This window comes from Mya arenaria, chromosome 15, assembly GCF_026914265.1.
Source record: "Mya arenaria isolate MELC-2E11 chromosome 15, ASM2691426v1".
In the NCBI taxonomy this organism is placed as follows: domain Eukaryota; kingdom Metazoa; phylum Mollusca; class Bivalvia; order Myida; family Myidae; genus Mya; species Mya arenaria.
In genome coordinates this window covers 18170894-18195685 of record NC_069136.1, presented here as the reverse complement: position 1 = coordinate 18195685, position 24792 = coordinate 18170894, and the positions used below count along the sequence as shown (strand labels likewise).

The window sequence follows — 24792 nt, the reverse complement described above, 5'->3', positions numbered from 1 at the left end:
TCCCTTTAATAAACAACAAGTGAAGCCAATGCTGTATTAAATTTGAGACAAACAAAAAGAAGACAGTACAAAGTACAAAAGTGTGACCAATTTGAGAAAACCTTACGTAATTTATAAATTTTTATGCGATTCAGACAATTTTAATGCTAGAAATCGCAAAAAAAAATTCCCTTGAATTACTCCTGTCATAGTTTAAACTCATAATCAAATTTCAATGCACAGCATTAAATAAAACAGATGAAAAACTGTTATTTTTAAAAAGCACAATACATTGAATATCTTTTATGTGACCTAACATTAGTATAAGAATTTATTCAGATCATAATTTAGTGACTTTTCTTGCACTTAAATGTGAACAAGTATGCTTGGGATTGAACACTAAGGAAAACAAATTTCAAAGAATGAAATTAAATGAAGCACAAAATATTTTTGATTTCTCCCAACGGTGCCTTTTCTTGACAAATTAAACAGATTTTTATTTCTCACTTTAGATCTGTCCAAACTATATACTGAACGCTTTGTGATAAAGGAGGAGAGATCTCGTCCAGATACAAATAACTGTTATCCGCCATTAGCTTGTTTTAAGGGTCTGTCACACCTCGAGATTTGGCTCGGCGTGGCTTAACCGGAGTACACATTTGAAGATATCTGGGATCGGTACTTGAACGGCAGCGCAAAGGTATTAAATCGTTAAGAAAGGTACTACATCGTCAGGACACCGTCAGAACATCGGCGAAAAAAGTAACGGCCGGGAAGTAAAGTTAGCTCCGGTTAACGGTGGCACACCGGTGGGACAACGAGGTGCCTCGATATAACAAAGTTACAGAAAGGTGGTATTCGGTAGATTATCGACTCTTATATCGTTAGGACAACAGTACAACGGTATCACATCGGCAGTACAACGTCGGTTTCGCTACGGCCAATATAGTTTTGCCAAGTGCTTTCTAGACGGACCTCCACCGGTATTCCGAATTTATATAGTGCATGCTCAGGTTCAGTCCCGGCCAGGTACATATTTTTACAGATGTATTAATACTTAGTTAGTTTCCAATTCACAAGTAATAACCTTCTAAAATTGTTTACAGCTTGTTCAAAAATAGAAGTGGCATAAGACTGAGAATGCATTGCTATCAAAAAGAACTTGTCTTGGAAAATTGTAAACTGGATTTCTTTATTAGGAACTAAAGGGATGGAAAATGAGGCGCACTTCATATTTATTTTCAACTTTGTAATTCTTGTGTAAAGTCTATTAGTCCTCTAAAATTAAGTAGCAACAATTCTTCAATCCTTTTTATACATATATTGAAACAAATGTATTGTTCACAGGTTTCACAAATTGTACGTCCTTCTTCATTTGGCGCCACCCCACGTGTTCTTTAGTTTAAATTCGGTTTGGACGTTGAAAATCCAAAGTTCACTTGAACGTGTCATAAGCGAACTGTCTCATGACTTATTGATGTGATCTGGATCTCAATGTCGGAATTGAACACGTTCCCGTTCATCTTGTAGCAACGTGCCTTTTCCCGCCGTTTCTCCCAACGGTTGATTGATCGCAGTGGGAAGCAGATTACACCGGAAAGAGCGATTGTGATTCCTGCCAGATAAAATGCTCCTTTGTAGTCGCCTACCTCGTCCGACAACGCGCCTGTAACGTATAAGTGAATGTTGAAGAGGGTAACGGAGGGAGGGTAGAGAGTGGGGAAAATCAGCCAACTCGGGGACACGTCGTTCTGTTGGCCTCTATAAACAAACACCGAGAGTGGTGCTATTTATATCAACTTTCAGCTGGTAGTACAAGCCGAGCTAAAATAGTACGTATATCTAAGTTTTAAGTTTACTTAAAGAGGACGGGATGGATAGAAACCATGAATAAGTAGAATCGACCGCATTTGACCTGCTATTGGTGCTCCTATGAATGCTGATACACCCTGGCACATGGTCACGAGCCAAAAGAGGACGTCAGTTTCTCTATACCCAACAATTCAGCCATGATAATAGACCGGTAAGATACGAACACGGCTGAAGAAATAAAACAACATACAAACATTCATTTTTTCAAGGGTGTTTTATTGTCCTTCATGATTAATATTAATGTATGCGTTCGGATTATACTGTTTTCTTTTCTTATAATCATATCAGTTTGTGTTTTTGTTTTGTTTTTGGCCATACTCATTTTTTAAGCGAAATGTTACCAACATTTCTACATACTTTATTCAGCAATATTCAATTTTAGAAATCACTATTCGGAAATTTTGAACATATACTGAACATTGGGATATTCCTCCAATGTTTTTGATGTAATTTAACTTGTAAGAGTTAAATTCGTTTGCAATTTACAAATCATGCTTATATTAAAAATACTATCAGTGCAAGTACATGTACCATCATTACGAACAGACTCAAATCTGAGTCTAGATGCTGACTCAGAAAAATAAAAATAGATACAACACTTGCTGGAACATATTAGGGGTTTCTCGCAAGTAAAATGTTAAAACGGGTCCAAAATACGTAGCAGTGTATCGTTGAAGAGACAACAGGCAACCGACGTTAACATTCGGAAAACAATGGCGTTTGAAGCGTTACTATTGATATACGTCTATACAACATCTCATACAATTAGAGACCTATATAACTTGGTATTATTTTTTTCGCGGTGAAACATTAGTACACGTCATCTGACATGATATTGCTTCATTAGTGTGTACAAAAGGGTTGCAGGGAACTTTAACACTCGAAAGAAACGGTATTTTGAAGCGTTACTGTTATCTTTAGTCTGAAAAGAGAATTTGAGTATATTATAAAAACAATATGGTGAAAAACATGGGATGTAACATGTTCAAAGCTTGTTTTAAAATGGCGAATTCTTGTATTTTATAAAACTATCGTAACACAGCAGTTCTGCTCCACACTCTAATTTGGCTAGCACATACATATACTTATCCCGAAAACGATGGCGTAGGTCGCCATTCCGCTGAATACAGCATACATTGGTACGAACATGGTGGTAACGCCCCCAATCACCAGGGTAACACTATTGATTAAAATAGCGTCGGCCCAGGGTCGGTCCGCTAACCAGCCGATAAACACGCGCACCACCGTGTTGGTTATGCCGATTGTGGATATAATCATGGCGCCTTGCTTTGACGTCATACCCAAGTCGTTCACTAGATCAGGAATGTATGTGAGCGGAATGAAAAATCCTGAAATTGTAATTTACAGGGTGCTTAATAGTGTACTGCCATGGAACAAGGCCTTATTAAACATATAGACTAGAGCAATGCACAACGTGCTACAAAATGTGTCGTTCACATGTTTGTATTAGCCATTCCATTTCTTAGACATATATCGATACATATACTGGGATATAAAAGTAATACGCTCAGACATACAAGTACATACGCTAAGGCATACAAGTACACACGCTCAGACATACAAGTACATACGCTCAGACAAACAAGTACATACGCTAAGACATACAAGTACACACGCTCAGACATTCAAGTACATACGTTAAGACATACAAGTTCACACGCTCTGACATACAAGTACACAAGCTCAGACATACAAGTACACACGCTCAGACATACAAGCACATACGCTCAGACATACAAGCACATACAATCAGACATTTAAGTACATACGCTAAGACATACAAGTACACACGCTCAGACATTAAAGTACATACGCTCAGACATTCAAGCGCATACACTCAGACAAACAAGTACATACACTGGGGCAAAAAAGTACACACGCTCAGACATTCAAGCACATACACTCAGACAAACAAGTACACACGCTCTGACATACAAGTACATACGCTCAGACATACAAGTACATACGCTCAGACATACAAGTACACACGCTCAGACATACAAGTACAAACGCTCAGACATACAAGTACACACGCTCTGACATACAAGTACATAAGCTCAGACATACAAGTACAAACGCTCAGACATACAAGTACACACGCTCAGACATACAAGTACACACGCTCAGACATTCAAGTACACACGCTCTGACATACAAGTACACACGCTCAGACATACAAGTACACACGCTAAGACATACAAGTACACACGCTCTGACATACAAGTACACACGCTCAGACATACAAATACATACGCTAAGACATACAAGTACACACGCTCAGACATTCAAGTATATACGCTAAGACATACAAGTACACACGCTCAGACATGCAAGTACAAACGCTCAGACATAAAAGTACACACGCTCACACATACAATGCATACGCTCAGACATACAATGCATACGCTCAGTAATACAATGCATACTATCAGACTTAAAATGCATGCGCTCAGACATACATTGCATACGCTCAGACATAAAATGCATACGCTCAGACATACAAACGATTGAGAAGATTTGGCTTTTGTATTGTCAGCAAATTATCTTAAAGGCTCACAATAGTTTGAAGCAACGCATATAAAAAGTTAATGTATGTTAATTATTCTTTTTACTTTAATGATCAGAATGAAAAACGACATTTGATTTATAAACAGACAAAAAATTATTATGTTGTTTGAATGTTTTTTTTGTTCAATTAATTGCTACGTGGCCACAATGTGTCTAGTTAAAAACGGAAAATTGTATCTAATAGTTATCTTATCTGTACACAACTCATGATTTGTTTTGTTTGTCAATAAAGTCAAGTGACTCAAACATAATAATGCATTACAAGAAACAATATATATATATTTGCCTGTATCATATCCCTATAAAATAGTTGTACATGAGCACTAGTGCGGGACGACAGAGTGACATGTCTCTTCTAACAAATGAAAACATTGAACGCTGATTAACGGATTCGTAACATTTCATTACAAAAAGGCCTTTCTACTCACCAAGCGTACATGGAAAGGTGGACATTCCATATACAATAAATGTCGGGCTTTTCAGGAGCTCAAAATCGAACGTTGACGAGATATCAAAGTTACAACACTTTTTCGCAGACTTTTTATCCGAAGGTTTTTCACCAGAGGCACTGTCTAACCCTTTCCCTTTCAAAGCGCGGGCGGCGCACTCACTCTTTCGCTTCCGTTCAGAGTAAGTTTGTGAGCCCTTGAGAGGTCGCAGGAGGGCGGCTATAGGGATCCCGTTAAGCACAATAGCGGAGATAATCATCATTGCACCCTTCCAAGTGTATTTCTCTATTAGGAACTCGCTTAGCGGCGCAAACACGATGCTGCCTATGCCACTTCCACAGACAGCAATGCCGGTAGCGAGGGCGCGCTTTTTTTGTGAAATAGTGGCCAACGGAGACAATGGCCGGGAGAAACAGCAACCCAAGACCCGCCCCTAAAACAAGAAAAAAATATTAGTGCTGTCTAAAAGATACCATGTACACTAACTTCATTAGGGTTTTTTTTCAAACTTTATTATAATGTTGTTTTTTCTTTATTCTGTTTTTACAAACGGGCAACATATCTATATATTAACTTCTACTGAACACGTTCCATAGTTATTTATTCGAAAAGATATAGAAACAAGCTTAGTAGCAAATATTCTAAACATAAACCCGGTTTAATGGCACTGGGTTAACGCCAAAGACATAGATCATAAAATCACAAACAAGAGACATGGAAGAAAAACACAAAACTCCACAAGCAGCACAGTGCATACGTAATATGTATAAAAAACTGGGTACATTTATCAAGGATTGTTAGGTACCGCCTTGGAACGGTCAGTAAAACGTATCTTTACTGGGGACTTTAACCAGTTTAAATGCACAAACCTCACTCCTATCCCAACAATCCTAAAAAAGATAAAAAGCAAAAGGTAAATGCTTCTTGACTGGTCAAAAGATTACCCCATTTATTTCGAAACGATATCGCTCGAACCCGGTAATGTTTCCTGCGCCTATCGGGTCACCTACTCACCCCGTACTTTTAATGAAGTCTCTGTCACAAGTCGTCTTATAATATAAGTTTATTCAACGAATTCAAAAAACAGTTTAAATATAAGAGCCTTTGGTATACTGCATTTTTCTTGTACAAAATTTTGTGCAAGTCGGCCAAGATATGAATTGTTATATGTTCTGATATATCATATCCTCAAAAACTCTCTCTATAAGTTTACTGTTTTTGTATCTTTAATAAGACCAAGCAATATTTTTTCAAAGTGTCAAATTCGTTAAAAATGGTAATAATTTGTACAAACTCTGTGTTGATGATACAGTCTGTAATGCTTATATATAAGCGAACTGTTCTTAGCTTTGCTGAATTACATACCTAGTATATAATTATGTTGTTTTTATGTGCAGTTTGAATTGCACATTTAACAATAATAAATAACTAACTTGATTATATGTACCTGATCCGAGATATTATAGCCTCAGGGGATATTTATTATTTTCAGTGTAATATCGTATTTTATTTCACGAGTGTAATAGAAAAAAATGCACTTTTACTAGTGGCGAAGTTCTATGATAATGAGTGAAATAAAATACGATGCTATACTGGGATAAACAAATATCCTTGTCATCTCAATAATAAATGAAATATACACTTATCTGTAAAACATGACTTTTTATTTATCCATAGCAGTCTTTGAAAAGCTGTTAAATGACCCAAACAAAACACTACATACCTCCAAGTAGGACAAATACGAGGATCATGATGCGAACGTTAGGGAAAAACGTACACAGGAAAAACGAGACGGCGGCAAGGAACGCTCCGAAGATGGCCACTGGTCGGCATCCAGACACTGTCACCAGGATACTCGCTATAGGACCTTTGAAAAGGCGAAGAAGTGTTAAAGGTCGATTGAAGAATAACGTTTTTGACAGTCAAGGCTGGTCTTAACAATGTAAGTTAACCTTTCCCTTTTCCCTTACTAGCAATTTTAGTGGTTTCAGGTTAAGGTTTGAGTAAAAAAAATAATTCTTTAATATAATGCTACCAAATCAAATTTTAAAAGTAGGACAGTTTTACCCATTCATGTATACGGTCATTCACAAATTTGTCAATTAATTTAGGTCATTATTTATCGCGCAGGTCACATTTTAGATTAGGTTGATCGCCCAGATATGTTTATCGAGATTTCGTGGAAAAGGGGTGTCTGAACAAGATATAATCTGTTGTATAACCGTTTATGCCCTTTGTCCCCTTAAAGTGACTTTTATTACTCAAAATCAGTACATACACATGTATAAAAACATCAATTTTGACTGATCAACCTAATACTACTTACTTAATAATGCCATTAGTGTTAATATCAAATAATGATAACAAGAGTGTTACCGTGTATTTAATAGCAGAAAGCGCAAAAATAATAAATGATTGGTGAATTCTAAAAGCTTTACTGAGGTCTTCTATAGTCTCATAAATTAAAAATACCGTGTTTTATGCTCATTTCTTTCAAACTAAACATGGTTTATTTCATAAGAACCATTGGTTTCGACATTAATTCATTCTTTTTGGAATATTTAAACAATATTTTAGATTGTTTCAAATCATATTTGGGAGTAAGAGTGCATCTTTAATTGACCTTCATAGCCTAACAGCAACAAAGTAATATAACCCATTTATGCTATTAAATTGCTTATTGGTTTAATGTTTTTGTTCCATACAACATTTTACTGAGATGAAAGTCCCTGATTGTGTTTAGTAGCCGTTTCATGATGTGACATTGGTCATAGTAAATAGGAGCGCACATTGGGTGGGTGCAACTAAGAGAATACCCTTTTTGTCTATACAACCGGAAAGTAAAAGGAGATGGAGTGGGTATCAGGTTCTTTAATAAACAAATATTTCTTTTAGTGAAATACAGTTGTATCTATTTATTTCATTGATATATTTGTTTGATATTGTCATTTATCGGATGGATACGTAACCTTTTGAATTCACCAGTTTTGGAGTTTTTTTATCATATCATATTTTTTTTTTTTAGAGCGACATAGTTTAACCTTTCAGGTTTTGGCTAAAACATTCTTTGCAGTATATATCTTTTCAATCGTGTAGCTCAGTTTCTTCCACTTTCTTAAAGTTATTCTGTTGTGATTGTACGCTCTAAATCATTTGTTCAGCGTAATTGAGTCATGACTTTGTGTTTCTTAACATGGTAATTTATCATTATTAATAATTGGCTGCTAATCGTTTCCTCTATTATACTTTGTATTATTACAATACATACACGCTTAATATACGAACATATATTAAGGCACGTTGTTAGTAGGTGATCCGATATGGAATAAATGGGGGCAAAGACAACCATATCGGGTCACCTACTAACCCCGTTACGTATTTAACACGTCGACAATCATTTATTTATCGGGATCGGAAAATAAATGCCATTTTGGTTCGAATCAGTAAATAAATAAGAATTATCCAAGTTTTGTAGTAGAGGTATTGCATTGCCTTTACTGCTGTTTTGATTTACAAGCATTCTAACAATTTTCCAAAAAAGGCGCGGATTGGATGAAATAAACTCGATCTGTTCACCCACTGAGTTCATAAAAAGTGTTCTTTTGCATATTTAGTCATATTTGATTTTTTTTTATTTTTTTTACTTTTTTAGAGTTGACACAATCACACGAATTTCCTGATGGCGTAGCTTTTATTTCTAGTTTGTCACGTTTGTTAGATAATTTTCTAATTTCAGAGTCATACCATGGCTTTGTTGAATTACGAATTGCATAAGGAGTAGGTATGCATAACTCAGCGATATTATTAAATCATTTAGTAAAACAATTTGTAAATTTGTCGATATTTCCGTTATTTGAAACATTCCAGTCGGTAATTCTAATAAGATATTTCATTTTGTTAAAAACTGCTCGTTTACAGTTCCATACCTTTCTAGTGATGCTTTTGGTAAAAGAAAACTGCTTTTAATGAAAACATGACCACGATAACGAGTTGCCTAAATTTAAAACGTAAATGTGATGTGAAACTGCAATCGGGTCTTACTAGGTCCGCGTAAAGTTCGTTATTCTTGTTGGGGAAAAGATAACATTTAGTAAGTTACTGAATGACATAAAATCAGAAAACTTCCGATTTAGTGGATTGAGTTGATCCTCATTTTTATCTCCAACAAATATAATATTGTTACATACTTATCAAGGGACACATTAACTCTATCCCAAAATTCGATTGTTGAGTGAGGATTTTGATAAAACGTTATTACTAAAAAAGTTTCATTTTTGTACTTCAACACCCAAAATGATTCGGGTAGATAATTTTCTAATTTTTCAATTGTATTGGACAGAAGTATGTCGTGACATACATTAAGAAACCCCACCAGAATGGGTCGAGTAACCTTTTCTAAACATTCATTCTTGATTTTCAATAAGCAGAAAATCTTCGCTGACTTCATTTGATAAATGTGGTTCTGTAAAACATAAAAAAAATCAAAGTCAATAAACTTGCTCTTTGGATCTGATACTCAGAATATTTTGTTGTAAAATTAAAAAGCAATTATCGGAGTCCGGTCCAGGGTTTGATTCTACATCACCTGACAAAATCAATAGTATTGGCATCAATATCTAAACGAACAAGAAATATCCATACAATATATCATATGTACATGCAATGCATATTTAGTCAAAGCTATGAAATATGTTCTCATATAAGATAACATTATATTAAATGTCAGAGAGACTCGTAACATGTTTAAACGTTACATACAGCGAATGCTAGCGGTAATGACTGGTAATGGGTTTAAACTAATTGAGCATATTTTTGAAGTTCTACAGGGACGTGCGTTAACCCTATGGCAATCCTATAAGTTATGTCATATGTAACTACTTAATTACATCAACAATAAAACTCGGTTGCCATAGGGATGTGGACAAACTGAAACGTTAAACAGTGAACAGGAGCTTATAGAAGAATAGAATTGATAGAAAAAAGACGTCAGAAGAAGTGCATAAAATTGAAACCATTAATTTGCAGAAGCAAGATACTGTGAACTTTAAGAACCTTTAAAAGTGGCAAAAGGAACGTAAATTTGCCGAGGAATCTATACTTGTAATATAACGTATAATTTTGTGGATCATTCTAGATGCGTGTTTGCGTTTTCCCGATTCGAGATAAAATGGGGTTCCAGTAAGTTATGATACAGCAAGCAACATGACTGTTGCGTTTATTACTTTAATCATGTTAAATGTTGTATTATCGGCCTCCTACTAGCTCGCATTGACAAATCTAGGCTTGTGTTAAGAGAATACTGTATTTTTCAAGTGTTGGACAATTTGATTCCTAGTCCCTTTAAAAGTGCAGTTGCTCTCCTGTTGCTCTATAAAAAGCGTTGCAACTCTGCAGCACTTTCTGTTTTTCATTTCTTTCAATTTACATTTTTTTTTTCACTTTCGGTATTTGAAATACCCTAAGTTTCACATTGATCATAAATACAGTTGTTCAAACAGTGCGGCTTTCATTTTTCTTCAAGAACGGCTAATATTGAGCATTTAAAGTGTAATGTTATGATGACCTTTTCTAAGGAATTGTTTTTGAACTCTATATAACCAGAATGCTTGATCATAATATCTTGAAACTTGCTAGTAATACATTTCATAACCTGTAACTTACTCCTGTTTGTCTTGAGGTCAATGGTCAATGTGTTTTCTCCCATTTTGTAAACAAACGATTTACGGACGCTTTATCATACAATGCTAAAACCCATTAGAAATACTTATAATAAACAAATGACCCTTATTGATTTTGATGTCAGAGGTCAATTTTGTAGTCACTCATTCCACGTTTAAAGAGAAAATAAATGGAGATAGTTTGATTTGACATGACCCCTGAAAAGGACTAATTTCTCAGGCGAACGATGCAGGTCAATGAGATGAGATTCTGAACATTATTTCTCAGACCTTTTTCGAAGTTTTATTTATTTTGTACTCCATAATCCAAACTGATATGGTTTGGTTGGAACAAAACGTTATTATCGCTTTGTCCTATAATGAACCCTTTAAAATGTTCGGCTTTAAAATAAAGCTGTTTAAAACAAACAAATCATATAAGATTCACAAAGGTATTTCAGTATGGCCAATTTTAATATACTTGAAGTGGTGGTTGTGGAGGTCGTTTTGTTTGTTAAGGAAGAAGTGGTTGCAGCAGCAGTTGTAGAATTAAATTTAGTGTAGATAGTGATACTAGTGATAGCAATAACAGAAGCAGTATCGGGAGTTGTGTTGGACGCCGTAGATAAAAATATAACATTTCAAATGACACAACTGCAACAAAGTATAAACACACTTTTTATTTCAAATTATTTGGTGTCATATTCTTAGTAAAACGTTACTGAAATGAACGTCACGTGCCTTTCAAAATAAACGATACAGGAAAAAAGTATGTCGGCTAAAAAGGTATCTATCATATAGAAAAACATTATGAAACCATAGAAAGAGAACTGATAAAAGTATGAAATATTTTTTTAACTTTAAAATTGACATAGGAATTGTCGGAATATAATTTTCAAAAAATAACCGAACGTGACTCACTCACCTATGCCGATGTAGGTTCCGTTTAACACGGAGATAATCCAGGAAGTGAGACTCTTGCTCTCCTCAAAATATTGAAGCAGCTCCCTGTAGAAAATCCCGAACGAAAACGAGATTCCGTCCAAAATCACGCCCACCATGAACGCTGCAAAAGTCACCGCCCATCCCCATCCACCGTCCGGCGCGTTGTCATAAAAACTCGGTTCTAGTTCCGTAGTCCCGGCGTTTTTATAAAAATTGCTTTGATCTACCACCGCCTTATCAAGCGCTCCACGTTTTAAAACATCAATGGCCGTTTTCTTTAAAATATCATCACACTTTTCTGAACTTGTCAAATCACTGCCGAGATTACTATAAGCATGCGATTGTTCTTCTATGAGATCCCTGATAATCTCTGTTCTGTCTACTTCCGGTTTGTCCACCTTGTTGTTCACTTGTTCCATCTTCATGTTGCGTCACGTAGCGCGATGCACACACTACTTAACACTTTACCCACAGCCTGTTGTATACCAAATTCATAAGCTCTTCACTGGTTATCTTTTTTGAAATGATATCAAAATTATTTAGGGTCACCAGGCGTGAACATTTACATAAAGGTTATTAACATATCAGGGCTCCAGCATATTTAAAGGTCGGAGTTTTTGAGAAAAAAAAAACACAAATAAATTTGGCATTCGAAGCAAACAAGAAGAAATGTAAATATGGCATGGAAAGGAAGACATATTTAACCCTGGGACCCGGTCATCAATTAACCGAGGATACCCGGTACTTGTTTATACATTTAACGTTACAAAACACACGACATAGAAATAAAACCATTTTCGTACGATATAAAAGCAAGTACGGTTTTAAATATTGATGAACATTTTTGTTAAAACAAAGACGATTCGCCGTCTCTGTTAATTTGAGTTCAGTCGCAAAGGTATTCTTTTATAAAAAGGTAACAATACACGTAAACCAAATCAAAGCTGTATAAGTAGGACAGTTTGAAGCATTATTGTATAAGGTCATTCACCAATTTGTCAATTAATTTAGGTTATTATTTATCGCGCTGGTCACATTTCAGATTAGGTTGATCGCCCAGATATGCGTATCGCGATTTCGTGGAAAGGGGTGTCTGAACAAGATATTAATATTTGTTGTATAACAGCGTATGCACTTTGTCCCCTTAATTGACATTCATAGCCTAACAGCAACCAAGTACTCATTTATGCTATTAAATTGCTTATTGGTTTAAATGTGTGTTTCATATATAATATTGCTGATATGAAAGTCACTGATCGTGTTCAGTAGCCGTTTCATGATGTGGCATTAGTCATAATAAGTAGGAGCGCACATTGGCTAGGTGCAACTAAGAGAGTACCCGTCTACCACACGGCAAAGTAAACAGGAGGGGGGGGAGGGTATCAGGTCATTTATTGCACAAATATTTATTTTAGTTAAATACAGTTGTATATATGAATTTCATTAATACATTTCTTCGATTTTGCCATTTATCGGATGAATCGGATGGATACGTAACCTTCTGAATTCACCACTTTTGGAGATTGTTTATAACATCAAAGTATTAATCTTTTTTTTTCCGAGTGACTTAGTTTAACCTTTCAAGTTTTGGCTAAAACATACTTTGCAGTATATATCATCTGTATCGTGTAGCTTAGTTGTTCTTTGTTAACAAGATGACATAGTTAAGCTTCAAATAGTAACTTGAATATAACATATAATATTTATTTGTATGGCGGTATAACGATTTACCGCAAAGTCCCAAAATAATGTAGAACAACATTATTATAATTTGGTTCAACCGATTGATGACACCTTTTGCATTGGGTTTTAACATCAACATACCGCTGATATTATATTATACTTCATATTATTCTGCTGTGATTGTACGCTCTAAATCATTTGTTCAGCGTGATTGAGTCATGACTTTGTGTCTCTTAACATGGTAATTTATCATTATTAATTATTGGCTGCTAATCGTTTTTCCTCTATTATACATTGTATTATTACAATACATACACGCTTAATACACGACCATATATTAAGATACGTTGTAAGTGACATGATATGGAATAAATGTGGGCAAAGACAACCATATCGGGTCACCTACTAACCCCGTTACGTATTTATTACGACCATTTACTCATCGGAAAATAAATGTCATTTTTGTACGAACCAGTAAATGAATGAGAATACTTCAATTTTTGCAGTTAATATATTGCATTGTCTTTGCTGCTGTTTTGTTTTACAATCAATCTAACAGTTTTCAAATAAAGACGTGGATTGCATAAATTAAACTCGATTAGTTTACCCTCTAAGTTACTAGAAATTGTTATTTTGCATGTTTGCTAATAGTTGATATTTTATTATTTACTTCTTTTATAATTGGCCCAATCACACGAATTTCCTGATGGCGTAGCTTTTATGTTTAGTTTATCATGTTTGTTAGATAATTTTCTAATTTCAGAGTCATACTATGGCTTATCCGAATTACAAATTGCACAATTAGTAGGTATGCATAACTCAGCAATATTATAAATGATTTAGTAAAACAATTCGTATCTTCGTCGTTATTTCCGTTATTCAAAACAGTCCAGTCGGTAATTTCAATATATTCATTTATTTCGTTAGAATATGCTCGTTTACAGTTCCATACCTTTCTAGTGATGCTATTGGTAGCAAAGAAAACTGCTTTTAATAAAAGAATGATCACAACAACGATCAGTTATAAGTTGATGCGTTTCAAATATGCCTGAATTTAAAACGTTAATGTGCTGTGAAACTGCAATCAGGTCTAACAAGGTCCGTGTAAAGTTTTTTATTCAAGTGTGGGAAAAGATAACATTTAGTAAGTTACTGAATGCCATAAAATCAGAAAACCTCAGATTTGGTGGATTTAGTTTATCCTCCTTTATATATCAAACAAATATAATATTGTTACATAAATCATGTGCCTTATCAAGGCAAACATTAGCTCTATCCCAAAAATTGACTGTTAAGTGAGGATTGTGATATAGCGTTCCTATATAAATGTTTTTGTATTTCAATTCGACCCAAAATGATTCGGGTAGATAATTTTCTAAATCGTTCAAGCGTATCGGTCTTAACTATGTCGTGACATATATCAAAAAAACACAGAATGGGTCGAGTAACCTTTTCTTAATATGAATTCTTGATTATCAATATGCAGAATATTTTCACTGACTTCATTTGATAGATGTGGTTCGGTAAAACACTAAACGTCAAAGCCAATAAACTTGCTTTTTATAAAGTCTATTTTGGATCTGATACTTTGAATATTTTGGTGTTAAATTGAAAAGCAATTATCGGAGTCCGGTCCAGGGTTTGATTCTTCAGCACCTGACAAAATCAATAGTATTGGCATAAATATGTTAAAAAACTAAACAAGAAAGATCTATGCCGTAATCGAACGATCCAAAATAATATAGCATATGTACATTCAATGCATATTTTGAAAACTGTCAATGCTATGAAATATGGAATAATTTAAGATAACATTATATTAAGGGTTATCAGAAAGACTCGTAACATTTTTAAAAAACAAAAACAAAAACGTCACATATAGCGAATGCTAGCTAGAATGACTGTAAATGGGCATAAACTGATTAAGCGTACTTTGGAAGTCCTCCATTTGAAGACGTTTCAGAGTCGTTTGTTAAATAACCCTATGGCAATCCTATAATAAGTTATGTCAGATGTAACTACTTAATTACATCAACCATCAACCAGAAATGATTTAAACTGGGAAACCATTATGCATTATTTTAACGGGGGAACACATATGATCCAGCAACATGATTGTAGCGTTTTTTTCTTTAATAATGTAAAATGATGTATTATCGGCCTTATACTAGCTCGCATTGACAAATCTATGCTTGTTTTAAGAAAATACTTTACATCCGAGTTTTGGACACTTTAATGCCTAGTCCATTTAAAAGTGTAGTTGCTCTCCTGTAAGTTGTAACTCTGCAGAACTTCTGTTACTATTTTCTTTCAATTTGCATTTAAGGTATTTGAAACATGCAAATATTTTATGTCTTTTGTTATTTGGAAGTTTGTTTTGAAGTTTCGCATTGATCACACATACAGTTGTTCAAACAGTGTGGCTTCAATTTTCTTCAACAAAGGCTGATATTGAGTAATTAAAGTGCAATATTATGGTGACCTTTTCTAAGAAAATGTTTTTAACTCTATATACCAGAATGCTTGATCATATCGTCTTGAAACTTGCTAGTTATACAGCCTGAAGTTTGATCCGCTTTGTGCTGATGTCAGAGGCCAATATGGTTTCTCCCTTTTTACAATAGTTATTGGTAATGGTATCGAAAAGGGCAACAAACGATGCATGGTAAGCGAATAACACGCAGTGAAATGACATGATACATCAACCAAGCAGAAGCATCTGCAATGTTCATTCATCGTTTGATTTCATGTCGGGATGGGGCAATGGCACTGTAACATTCCTTTATTGTAGCTTTCACATCTCATAGGTAAAGATTGGTTTTCGCGGTCACATAACCAACTGACTGTAGATAAACATCACGTGGGCATAGTGTTATTGTAATGATTGGTATGAAAGTGAAATGGTAAAGAAGAACATACATTTAATAATGTTAAATACAAAAAACGTTTACATTCAAGTATAAACCAGGGGCGTAGCTGGAACCCGAATTGAAGTACTCCCATTTTTAGCGGGGGGTCCTCCCCCTGATTTTTTTGTTTACTCGTGCGATTTGGTGGCATTTGACGCATATCTGGTAACTTGAAATGTGAGTTTTAAGTTAATAATAACTGAAGCAAAAAAAGAAAACGGCAAGATCGAGCAATAAATATTCAAAACATATTTATACTTGGTGGAAATGCCTCCCTTCGAGTATATAGCATATACAGATGAACTAGTTGCATTGAGGACAATTATCACATACAGTATAGTTTGATTTAAACATGGAAAACATCACAATCAAATAATACACAAATGTATACATAGTTTATCTTATGGATTTTTCCCCATTCTGAAACAGTTTTACACAACAACACGCGTTTAAACTTTGAACACTAACGCCAGCCGACGGTCTTTTCTACGTGCAGAAACATCCACTATATAAGTGCTCAGCGTTGATATCTCGCTCTTGATAAATGTTAAAAAGCCCAAGCCCTGGATGCCTCTCGGTGGTCATCGTGTTGCGGAGGTACGTCTTGACTCTCCTCATCGTGTGGAAGGACCGCTCTGCCGTAGCTATGGAAACGGGCATGCACATCAACACCATCATGCAAAGTCTTATGTTTGGATATGATGCCTCAGTGGCCACTCACAAAGATGTTTCCTGGTCTGGATACTCAGCTGGGGATGTTGTAGTCCAAGGATCTTTCTGTTCTTTTCAACGACCACATTGTATTGGGATGACATGATAGTATGTATTTTTTTCGCACTTCATTATTGCTAAGAAATTATCTGCTGAATCACAGTTAGACATGTGGGCGTCTGATTTCATGTGGCTCAAAACTACCTTGGATATTTTGCTCCAATCTCTCAATACTGTGGTGACTAATGTTTTCACGCGAGCATCAGGGCCAGCAATCGGATGGCATTGGGCGCAGTAGACACCATCAGAATAGCGTAGCCATGGATATGACACGAAATACTTTGGTTGAAGGGTTTGAAACCGTCCTTGAGCATACCTAAAATTAAAGATAATTCGAACTCGAAGTGTTGGTTTACGAGTCCTCGACGCTAACCGTTACGCCACAGGGACTTATGAAAAGTCTTTAATAACTTTTCAAACGAGTTATTGCCGAATATGTCTATCAAATTGTATTATATGTTTATAAATTCTTGCTCTGAAAATGTCACCAAATTAACAAAAACACATGCTATTATACTATTTATTCATTTAAATTTCCTCTTACAGAATTAATTAGTATTTCAGTTAAGTGTTACTTTTCAAGTCTACAGAAGCGTTTGTATTTTTATAAATAATAGTTTACCTTGTTGGAAACTTGAAACTTGGAGCCTCATCCCAGTGTTTGGTCAGCAGGTTGAATTTGAATTCACTATCATATGGGACTGATATTGCTGGATTTGTTTCAAATTCGCCTGTACCCCCTTAGGGTTCAAGTTTTACACCGGATTTAGGCCATTTAGAATTTTCATTTTTCAAAATCGAAGTACTCCCGGGAGTATGAGAGTATGCCTGGCTACGCGCCTGTAAACGCTCGAACTTACAAATACATACGCTCAATCATGCAAGTACATACGCTCGGGTATACACCTTTACATACAAAAATCAAACTCTAAAACATAAAATATCAAACGCTCGGACATACAAGTATAATCGATTTGATAAACAAGAAAAAACGCTCGAACATAAAAATATATACGTGCGGACATGCATGTACATATCCTCGGACATACAAGATAAATTATTATAGACATACGCTCCGATATACACGTTTACTTGCTCAGGCATACAATAATACATGCTTAGGCATCCAGTGCTAGCGGTCGGACATAATAGCAATATATCGAATTAAAACGGATTTAATACTCACCAAAAGTACCAATAAATGCAGAAATTCCATATACAAGAAATGTAGATCAAATTTAAAGTGAAAACTGATGAGATATCAAAGTCACAACACTTCTTTGAAGACTTTTCATCCGATGATATATCAACGGAGGCGCCTTCTAACCTTTTCCCATTCAGAGCTAGGACGGCGCTCGCGCTACGCCGCTTCCGCTCAGAGTAAGAATTCGAGCCTTCAAGCGGTCGCAGGAGGGTGGATATAGGGACTAAGTTGAGCACAATGGCAGAAATGATTAGCATTACACCCTTCAACGTGTATTTCTCTATAAGGAACTCGCTAAGCGGCCCAAATACGAAACCGCCGAGTCCTCTTCCGCATGCAGCAATGCCGGTGGCGAGGGCTCGCTTTTTCTTGAAATAGTGGCCAACGAAGACGATGGCCAGTAAACCAAGTCCCGCGCCTGGAACTAGGAAAAGAAATTAATGGTGCTGTTTATTTTTCACACATATAACGTAATTACAACATTTTCTTTTTCTAAAAAGGTATGTTGATATAGTTATTTTGTTTCGTTATTCGATCAAACAGAAACTGGCAGCATCAAGAAAGGATTTACTTCTGTTACAAGCAACTGTTTTAAATGATATTTTAGCTCCTTGCGTTATAAGGTTTTAAAGTTACTTAAGGGAAACATATACATACACTCCAGGAGGAGTAAATAATCAGTGCATTAAGACAAAATGCATAAAGTGTTTTCCAAATACCACTTCGGTAGTAAAAAGCATGGATAGGATATTATGTTCAAGGCACCACATATCAAATTAAAAACATTCGGTCAAATCTTTTTCACGGGTAGCGTTCGCACGGGGTCTGTAAAAATCCCGCTTGTCGGGAATCACTCGCTGTTAGTAATCTTTATGTTCAACCCTCCCTCTACATGTTTTGTTAGATAAGCTGCTTTAGGACTATCCTAACTGTAAAAACGCTTTCCTTTCTAGATTAAAAAATATCCATTTAAAATACTTAAATAATATCAATGATGTATAGCATATGTTTTCAGGTTGTTTAAAAACGTAAATTAAAACTTACATAATATTTTGATAGTTTTTTTTTTTTTTTTTAATTTTAGCCCGCTCTCAATTTCAAATCTATTGTCAGAGCACAAAGGGCTGGGACACAATTTCAACGACGTCTTTACCGAAATTACGTTGCATTCGCATGGAATTTGGCGCGCTTTTCTTAGGAATAAACAACAACAACGAAGAACATCAAAAAGTGAATATTACTCTTGGTGTCAACTTAGTGAAATATATAGCAATCCTACACTGAAATAACCAATTATCCTCTCCATATATGCATCCTAAAACGGCGCATTAGTGTATTTATCGAACGCGATAACGTCCTCTCCAATTACCTTTCTAATGTAATCAAACAATGTACGCAAAACTAAAAAACAATCAATTGAAAATAAAATCACTTAGGGACATGCATTCAGATACAAAGGTCAAAGATACCAAGAGACAGTTGATGACATGTATAAATATTTTAATGATTACGAATTGGCGTTGTAAGCGTAGCGAACAAGTCTTTTTCGAAATCAATATATTAAGATACTACTTCAGGTCATCTAACTGACTTCGAATACAACTTCTATGGCTTACAAATTGTCAAAGTAAAATCTGACGCAGGGGTTGTGTTTCGGATTAGTGGTAGTAGGCGGACCTTTAAACATCAATAAATGTTCAAACTCTAAATGATTAAATCTGGTACTGAAGGATTGCAAATCTGCAATTTCATACACTGACAATGTAGATTGTATTCTAAGACAGTTTTTCCACCCACCCCAGACCTGGATTGCCGGTCATTTAAGACGTAGACGATAAACTTATATTTCACCAAGGGAAAATCACAGACCCGTATGTAGGGGAGTATTTTGGGCAGACAGTTGTCACAAATTCGTCTTGTGGCATAGATCATTAGTGCACGTACATAAACAAACACTGTGTACACATAATATGGAACGATATATTTAAGTTTATTATATCCCTGTCCATTTCCTTTTTCATATCACACTGTGACAATACAGCACGCCGTATTGAAGAAACCGTATCATGCTACTGTCGTTTTCCAGACCCAAATCAGCATAGTAGTATGTGTTGAGTGCTACTTTAATAGGCATTTGTTTCATTCATTATTTTACCATATAACTTTACTATTCAGTAATAGCTTTTTTCAGGAAAGTACTTTAGTTCATAAATAATGTATTCAATTGCCGATTTTTGTTGATTGTTCAAGAAAATGCACTAAATCATCAATGTGATTAGTTTATGACCTCATTTCCGACATGGAAATTCCGGAAATGTCGTGTATGGTCTAAATATAGGTTCGTTGGTGCGTTAAAGCATTGCATAATCGAAGGAGACAAATACTTAAAGGAATATAACGGTATAACGTTTGAATCCTATAAATCGTCCAAGTTAACTTTTTCTTTCAATATCGGAGACAAATAGTAATAAAATGCGCAAAAAATGCACGGACTAGAAATTATTAAAATTATCATGGGGAGTACCCCCAAACACCCCTGTCAACACATTAAACCAAAAAATGCAAGGCGTACATATTTTCTTGCGAATGTTAGCACTATGCTCATACATGGAGTTTGTTTGATGGCCTCAGATATTTCAAAACATGCATGTTATCCATCCAAAATTTGTCAAAATCTCACGGCCTAGCAGACAACACATTTCAAATTCAGGCAAAAACGCAGATTAGAATTTGGATTTGTGTCTAACTCAGTACCGAATAAAAACATCCAGGAAAAAAATAATCAGCAGTAAATAGCATCTAGAAGTATTGAATTTTTAGGGTCAGATAATGTCAGACATTACCTCTTCTAGATATAATTTTGACAGCTCCTGCACGAATACTGTTAACTGCTCCCGTAAAAAGTCGCGAGATTGCTCTCCCGTGGATAAGAAGCGTACCAGCCTAGGGTTTCCATTCCCATATATTGTTGCTGTCGCAGGATACCAATACTTACTGGTACCCTTCTAATTCCATTCGTTTAGTTGCGTTCGTGTAGATGCATTCGTCTGTGGTCTATACGCTTATTGACAAATGCATACTGCTATTGATGAATATTAATTTAGATTTCAATGGTCTTATTGCAGATTATAATTACTATTAGTTATTTAGTATTTATAGTAAAGTTGTAGTTTTGTACACAACCTAGTTATTAAGTTATTTAAATGTAAGAACTTGATACATGTCATATGTCGTTTAGACGTAAACACTAAGCAATAAAGTAAAGGCAACTTAAAGTTGTAAACATAGACAAATGTGTATGTCAATAACAAATAGGCACGAAGCAATTGCACGAAGACACCTGCCATTTAGACGAATGCACTTGCAATTTAAAATTAGAAATGTCATAAAGCAGCATGTATTAACTGGCGGATAATCCCTTCCATAAAAATTAAAGGTGAATTCATTTCCATTTCAATTGTGATGGCAAAATATCTATGATAGGTAATGCTATACTTAATAATGGCATTTTTTAGCGTATTTATTAGAAGTGTTCACCGCATACCTTTAATTAGTAAAATGCACACTTCTAAGTGAACCAAACTTGACTTATTAAACTCTACAGTTTTTGTTTCAATATTAACAAAATACATGGACTTGTAATTAAGCTTTATTTTGTAAGTGATTGAATTCAACGTTTACCCTATTCCAAATAAAGGATGTTGAGATTCGGAGGACTGAAATATCATAATCTGAAGTTTCAAAAGAAATCTGATAATTCGGCCGCCGTATTAGTGGAAAAATACGAGAAAAATGGCTCTTTATATTTGTTTGGTCATTTTGAAAATATTAGGCGCAATTATCATGATATTTCGATGTTTTTGTCAGGATGTTTTAACTTCGTGACCTGAATATTTTTGACTTTATTCCAAATGATCCCATGATCCTAATATTTCGTGATGTAGAATACGAGAGAAGTATTTTTTTCAACGAAAAAAACATGTTTCTTAAACCGTGGCTCTTTACAAAACTTTGAAAATGGTATAAATGTTGAAACTACATATAATTTTATAACATTGGTTACTGTTTTTCCACAAATTTCTTGGATATTAGCTAAAGATGGCTTTGCAGCTTTTGCCGAAAACAGTTATATTGCCGAAATTCATTATAAAAAAACGTATTGTAACTATACATCCGAGTTGTTAGGACTAAACACAGACATTTACTAGGCGACTCAAGCGACTGAAACGAATATGATAAATCAATAATGTCATATAATAAATCACCCCTAAATGAAATGTTACCACTGTGTGCTACATGCACATAAGATGAAGGAACCATGTTCGAGGATATGTTTGTGGCACATCCGTTTATTTCCTACAATACGCATGTTAACAATTATCTTTGGACCTAAATTAAACCGTGCTAGCATTTCCCATGTCAGATGAGTCTCGTGCAACATCGCGCCACTTTTTATTTCTTTACGTTTAAGTGAATAACATATGATATTTGAATTAAGAACAATTAAATATATAATTAGACACGTCTTTTAATTATAAAATTAAGTAATCGGCAAAAGACGCGATTTTTAGAGGAACTATTTGACGACTAAATTGATATAAATTTTATTCACGACATGACGACAGAAACAATGTCACAAGTGTGTTTTTGTGAAATGAAAAGAAAATGCGATGCCTCCGTAAATTTGTTTACAAATGGACAATGAAAGTTATGTAAGAAACCACAGCTATAATTTAATTACGTATTTAATTTGTTAATAATCGAAATGCATAACAACTTATTAGAAGTCTTTATCAATCAAAGTAGAAAAATTGTTTAATGCTTTTAAATGAACAGAAATTTATTTCATTTTTATTACAAACCTCTTAAATGAATTAAATCTGCACTCAGATTTTATTAAACAAAACGCTTCATTCCTCACAGTAGGTCATAAACGAGGATCATGATGCGAATGTTGGGGGAAAACATACTCAAGAAGAACGAGACGGATACAAGGGACGCCCCGAAGATGGCTACGGGTCGGTACCCATACACCGGTACAAGGATACTCGCTATAGGACCTATGAAAATGCAAAGAAATAAAAATAAAAACATGTATATGTGAAAATTAGTTTTGTTGATGAAAAATGCTAAGCTTTCTATTTTTGTGATACAAATGAGGCTCTTTGCAACCAGTCAACAGCTTCTTCGAAATGCTTTTGAAAACAATCTGTAACATCTTGTACATATTACGTAAGATATAAGAACATATGTGTTACGGACAAAAATTAAAAATGCGGACGATAATATAGACGGACAAGAAAAGGCTATGAAGCATCGACGGAGTCTGCAATATAATTAAGTACGGAAACGAAAACATAATGCACATGTTATCATATAATATATTTAGTAACATTTTACTATAGAAATTCATTCCAGCAAAAATATGTGTTTCCACTGTTTCACGATGTCGTTAAAATGGCCGAAGGATACCTGGAAGGCCAACAAATACACACGCACATCATTTAAGGGGATTTAAACAAAATGATCGGTTGGTTCAATGAAAGTGCAATTAGTTCTACCGGTAATGGCACGTTCCCTGTTTTAGTAACGATGACTACCGGGAAACGCAGTTCCGGAAGTTTACAATCAATGAATGAAAACAAATCAGACAAGAGAGCGCTTTGTTGAAAAGTCTGTTTTTGCTTATTCTGCTGAGAAATGCAAACAGCAAGTAGTTAACTACATCATTGTAAGTTGAGCAAAATATATGTAAACTTTTTAATACCTCGGCATCAATATTTACTCGAAAACAAAGGCCACTTCAAATGTTTGATAAATATTTAAAGCGTCTTTGGAGCTGCGTTTTTGTGAATTTCAAATTTATTTTATAAATAACGACCTCACTATCAATTAATTCTATTTGATTTACAATCTGATTAAAACGTTAATTCTATGAAATAAAATTCAGGAAGTTAGTGCATTAATTCCCCCTTCTCGGAAAATAACCAAATGCTTGTAGTAACTCTAGTGTCAACCAAAACGATGGCAGTGCCCAGATAAACGTCGGCGGTGTCAACAAATAGAGTGGCAGTCGCATGACCACAGAAAGGAACGTTACAGAAGAACAATACTGTCGGGTGAAAATATATTGAATCAACAGTTGAACTTCGAAAGTTCTAACAAATGGAATATGATTTGAAAACAATTCAATGTGAACCGCTAACAGTTACAAATATATTTATAGACCTTTAACTTGCTAAACGATGTCGGAATTTAATTTTCCGGAAATATCCACTCACCTATACCAAGGTAAGTTCCATTTAGCACAGAGAAAATCCAGTAAGTGAGACTCTTGCTCTCCTGAAAATATTGAAGGAGCTCCCTGTAGAAAATCCCGAACAAGTGAGTGATCCCGTCCAAAATTAGGCCCACCATAAACGCTGCAAAAGTCACTACCCATCCCCATCCTCCGTCCGGTGCGTTGTCATAGCATTTATGATTCTGTTCCATAGCCCCGGCGCTTTGTAAATAATGACTTTGATCTACCACAACAAATCACCGCCGCTATCACTGTCAGAATGAGATTGTTTGTCTATAAGGTCTCTAGTTATATCTGCGCCGTCGTCTTTCGGTTTGTCCATTCCTTGTCCCCCCTCCCCATGTTGAGTAAATACGGGCAGTTGTGATATTACAGACGGAGATTGATATCCTGGGTCAAAAATATAAGCTTCATCATGTTTGGTAAGCTATAT

The 24792-nt window shown here is 35.2% G+C and overlaps 1 protein-coding gene and 1 pseudogene across 1 annotated transcript; both read right to left on the bottom strand.

Moving 5' to 3' along the window:
• Positions 1 to 1427: 1427 nt before the first annotated feature.
• Positions 1428 to 11916, bottom strand: LOC128219169 (monocarboxylate transporter 13-like; annotated as a pseudogene).
• A 4714-nt stretch (positions 11917 to 16630) lies between these two features.
• Positions 16631 to 24550, bottom strand: LOC128219168 (monocarboxylate transporter 9-like). The gene is made up of 4 exons (XM_052926984.1): positions 24340 to 24550; positions 23029 to 23118; positions 18182 to 18482; positions 16631 to 16727 (listed from the first exon to the last, which is right to left on the bottom strand). Exons 1-4 carry the CDS (start codon positions 24548 to 24550, stop codon positions 16631 to 16633), a joined length of 699 nt encoding a protein of 232 aa, XP_052782944.1.
• Between the last annotated feature and the right edge of the window lie 242 nt (positions 24551 to 24792).

Coding starts and splice junctions, on each gene's coding strand:
- LOC128219168 (XM_052926984.1), bottom strand. CDS start 24,550: ATGGAACAGAATCATAAATGCTATGACAACGCACCGGACGGAGGATGG. Junction 23,119..24,339: donor TGGAACTTACCTTGGTATAG/GTGAGTGGATAT, acceptor GCATTTTCATAG/GTCCTATAGCGAGTATCCTT. Junction 18,483..23,028: donor ATCCGTCTCGTTCTTCTTGA/GTATGTTTTCCC, acceptor TTCTTTTCCTAG/TTCCAGGCGCGGGACTTGGT.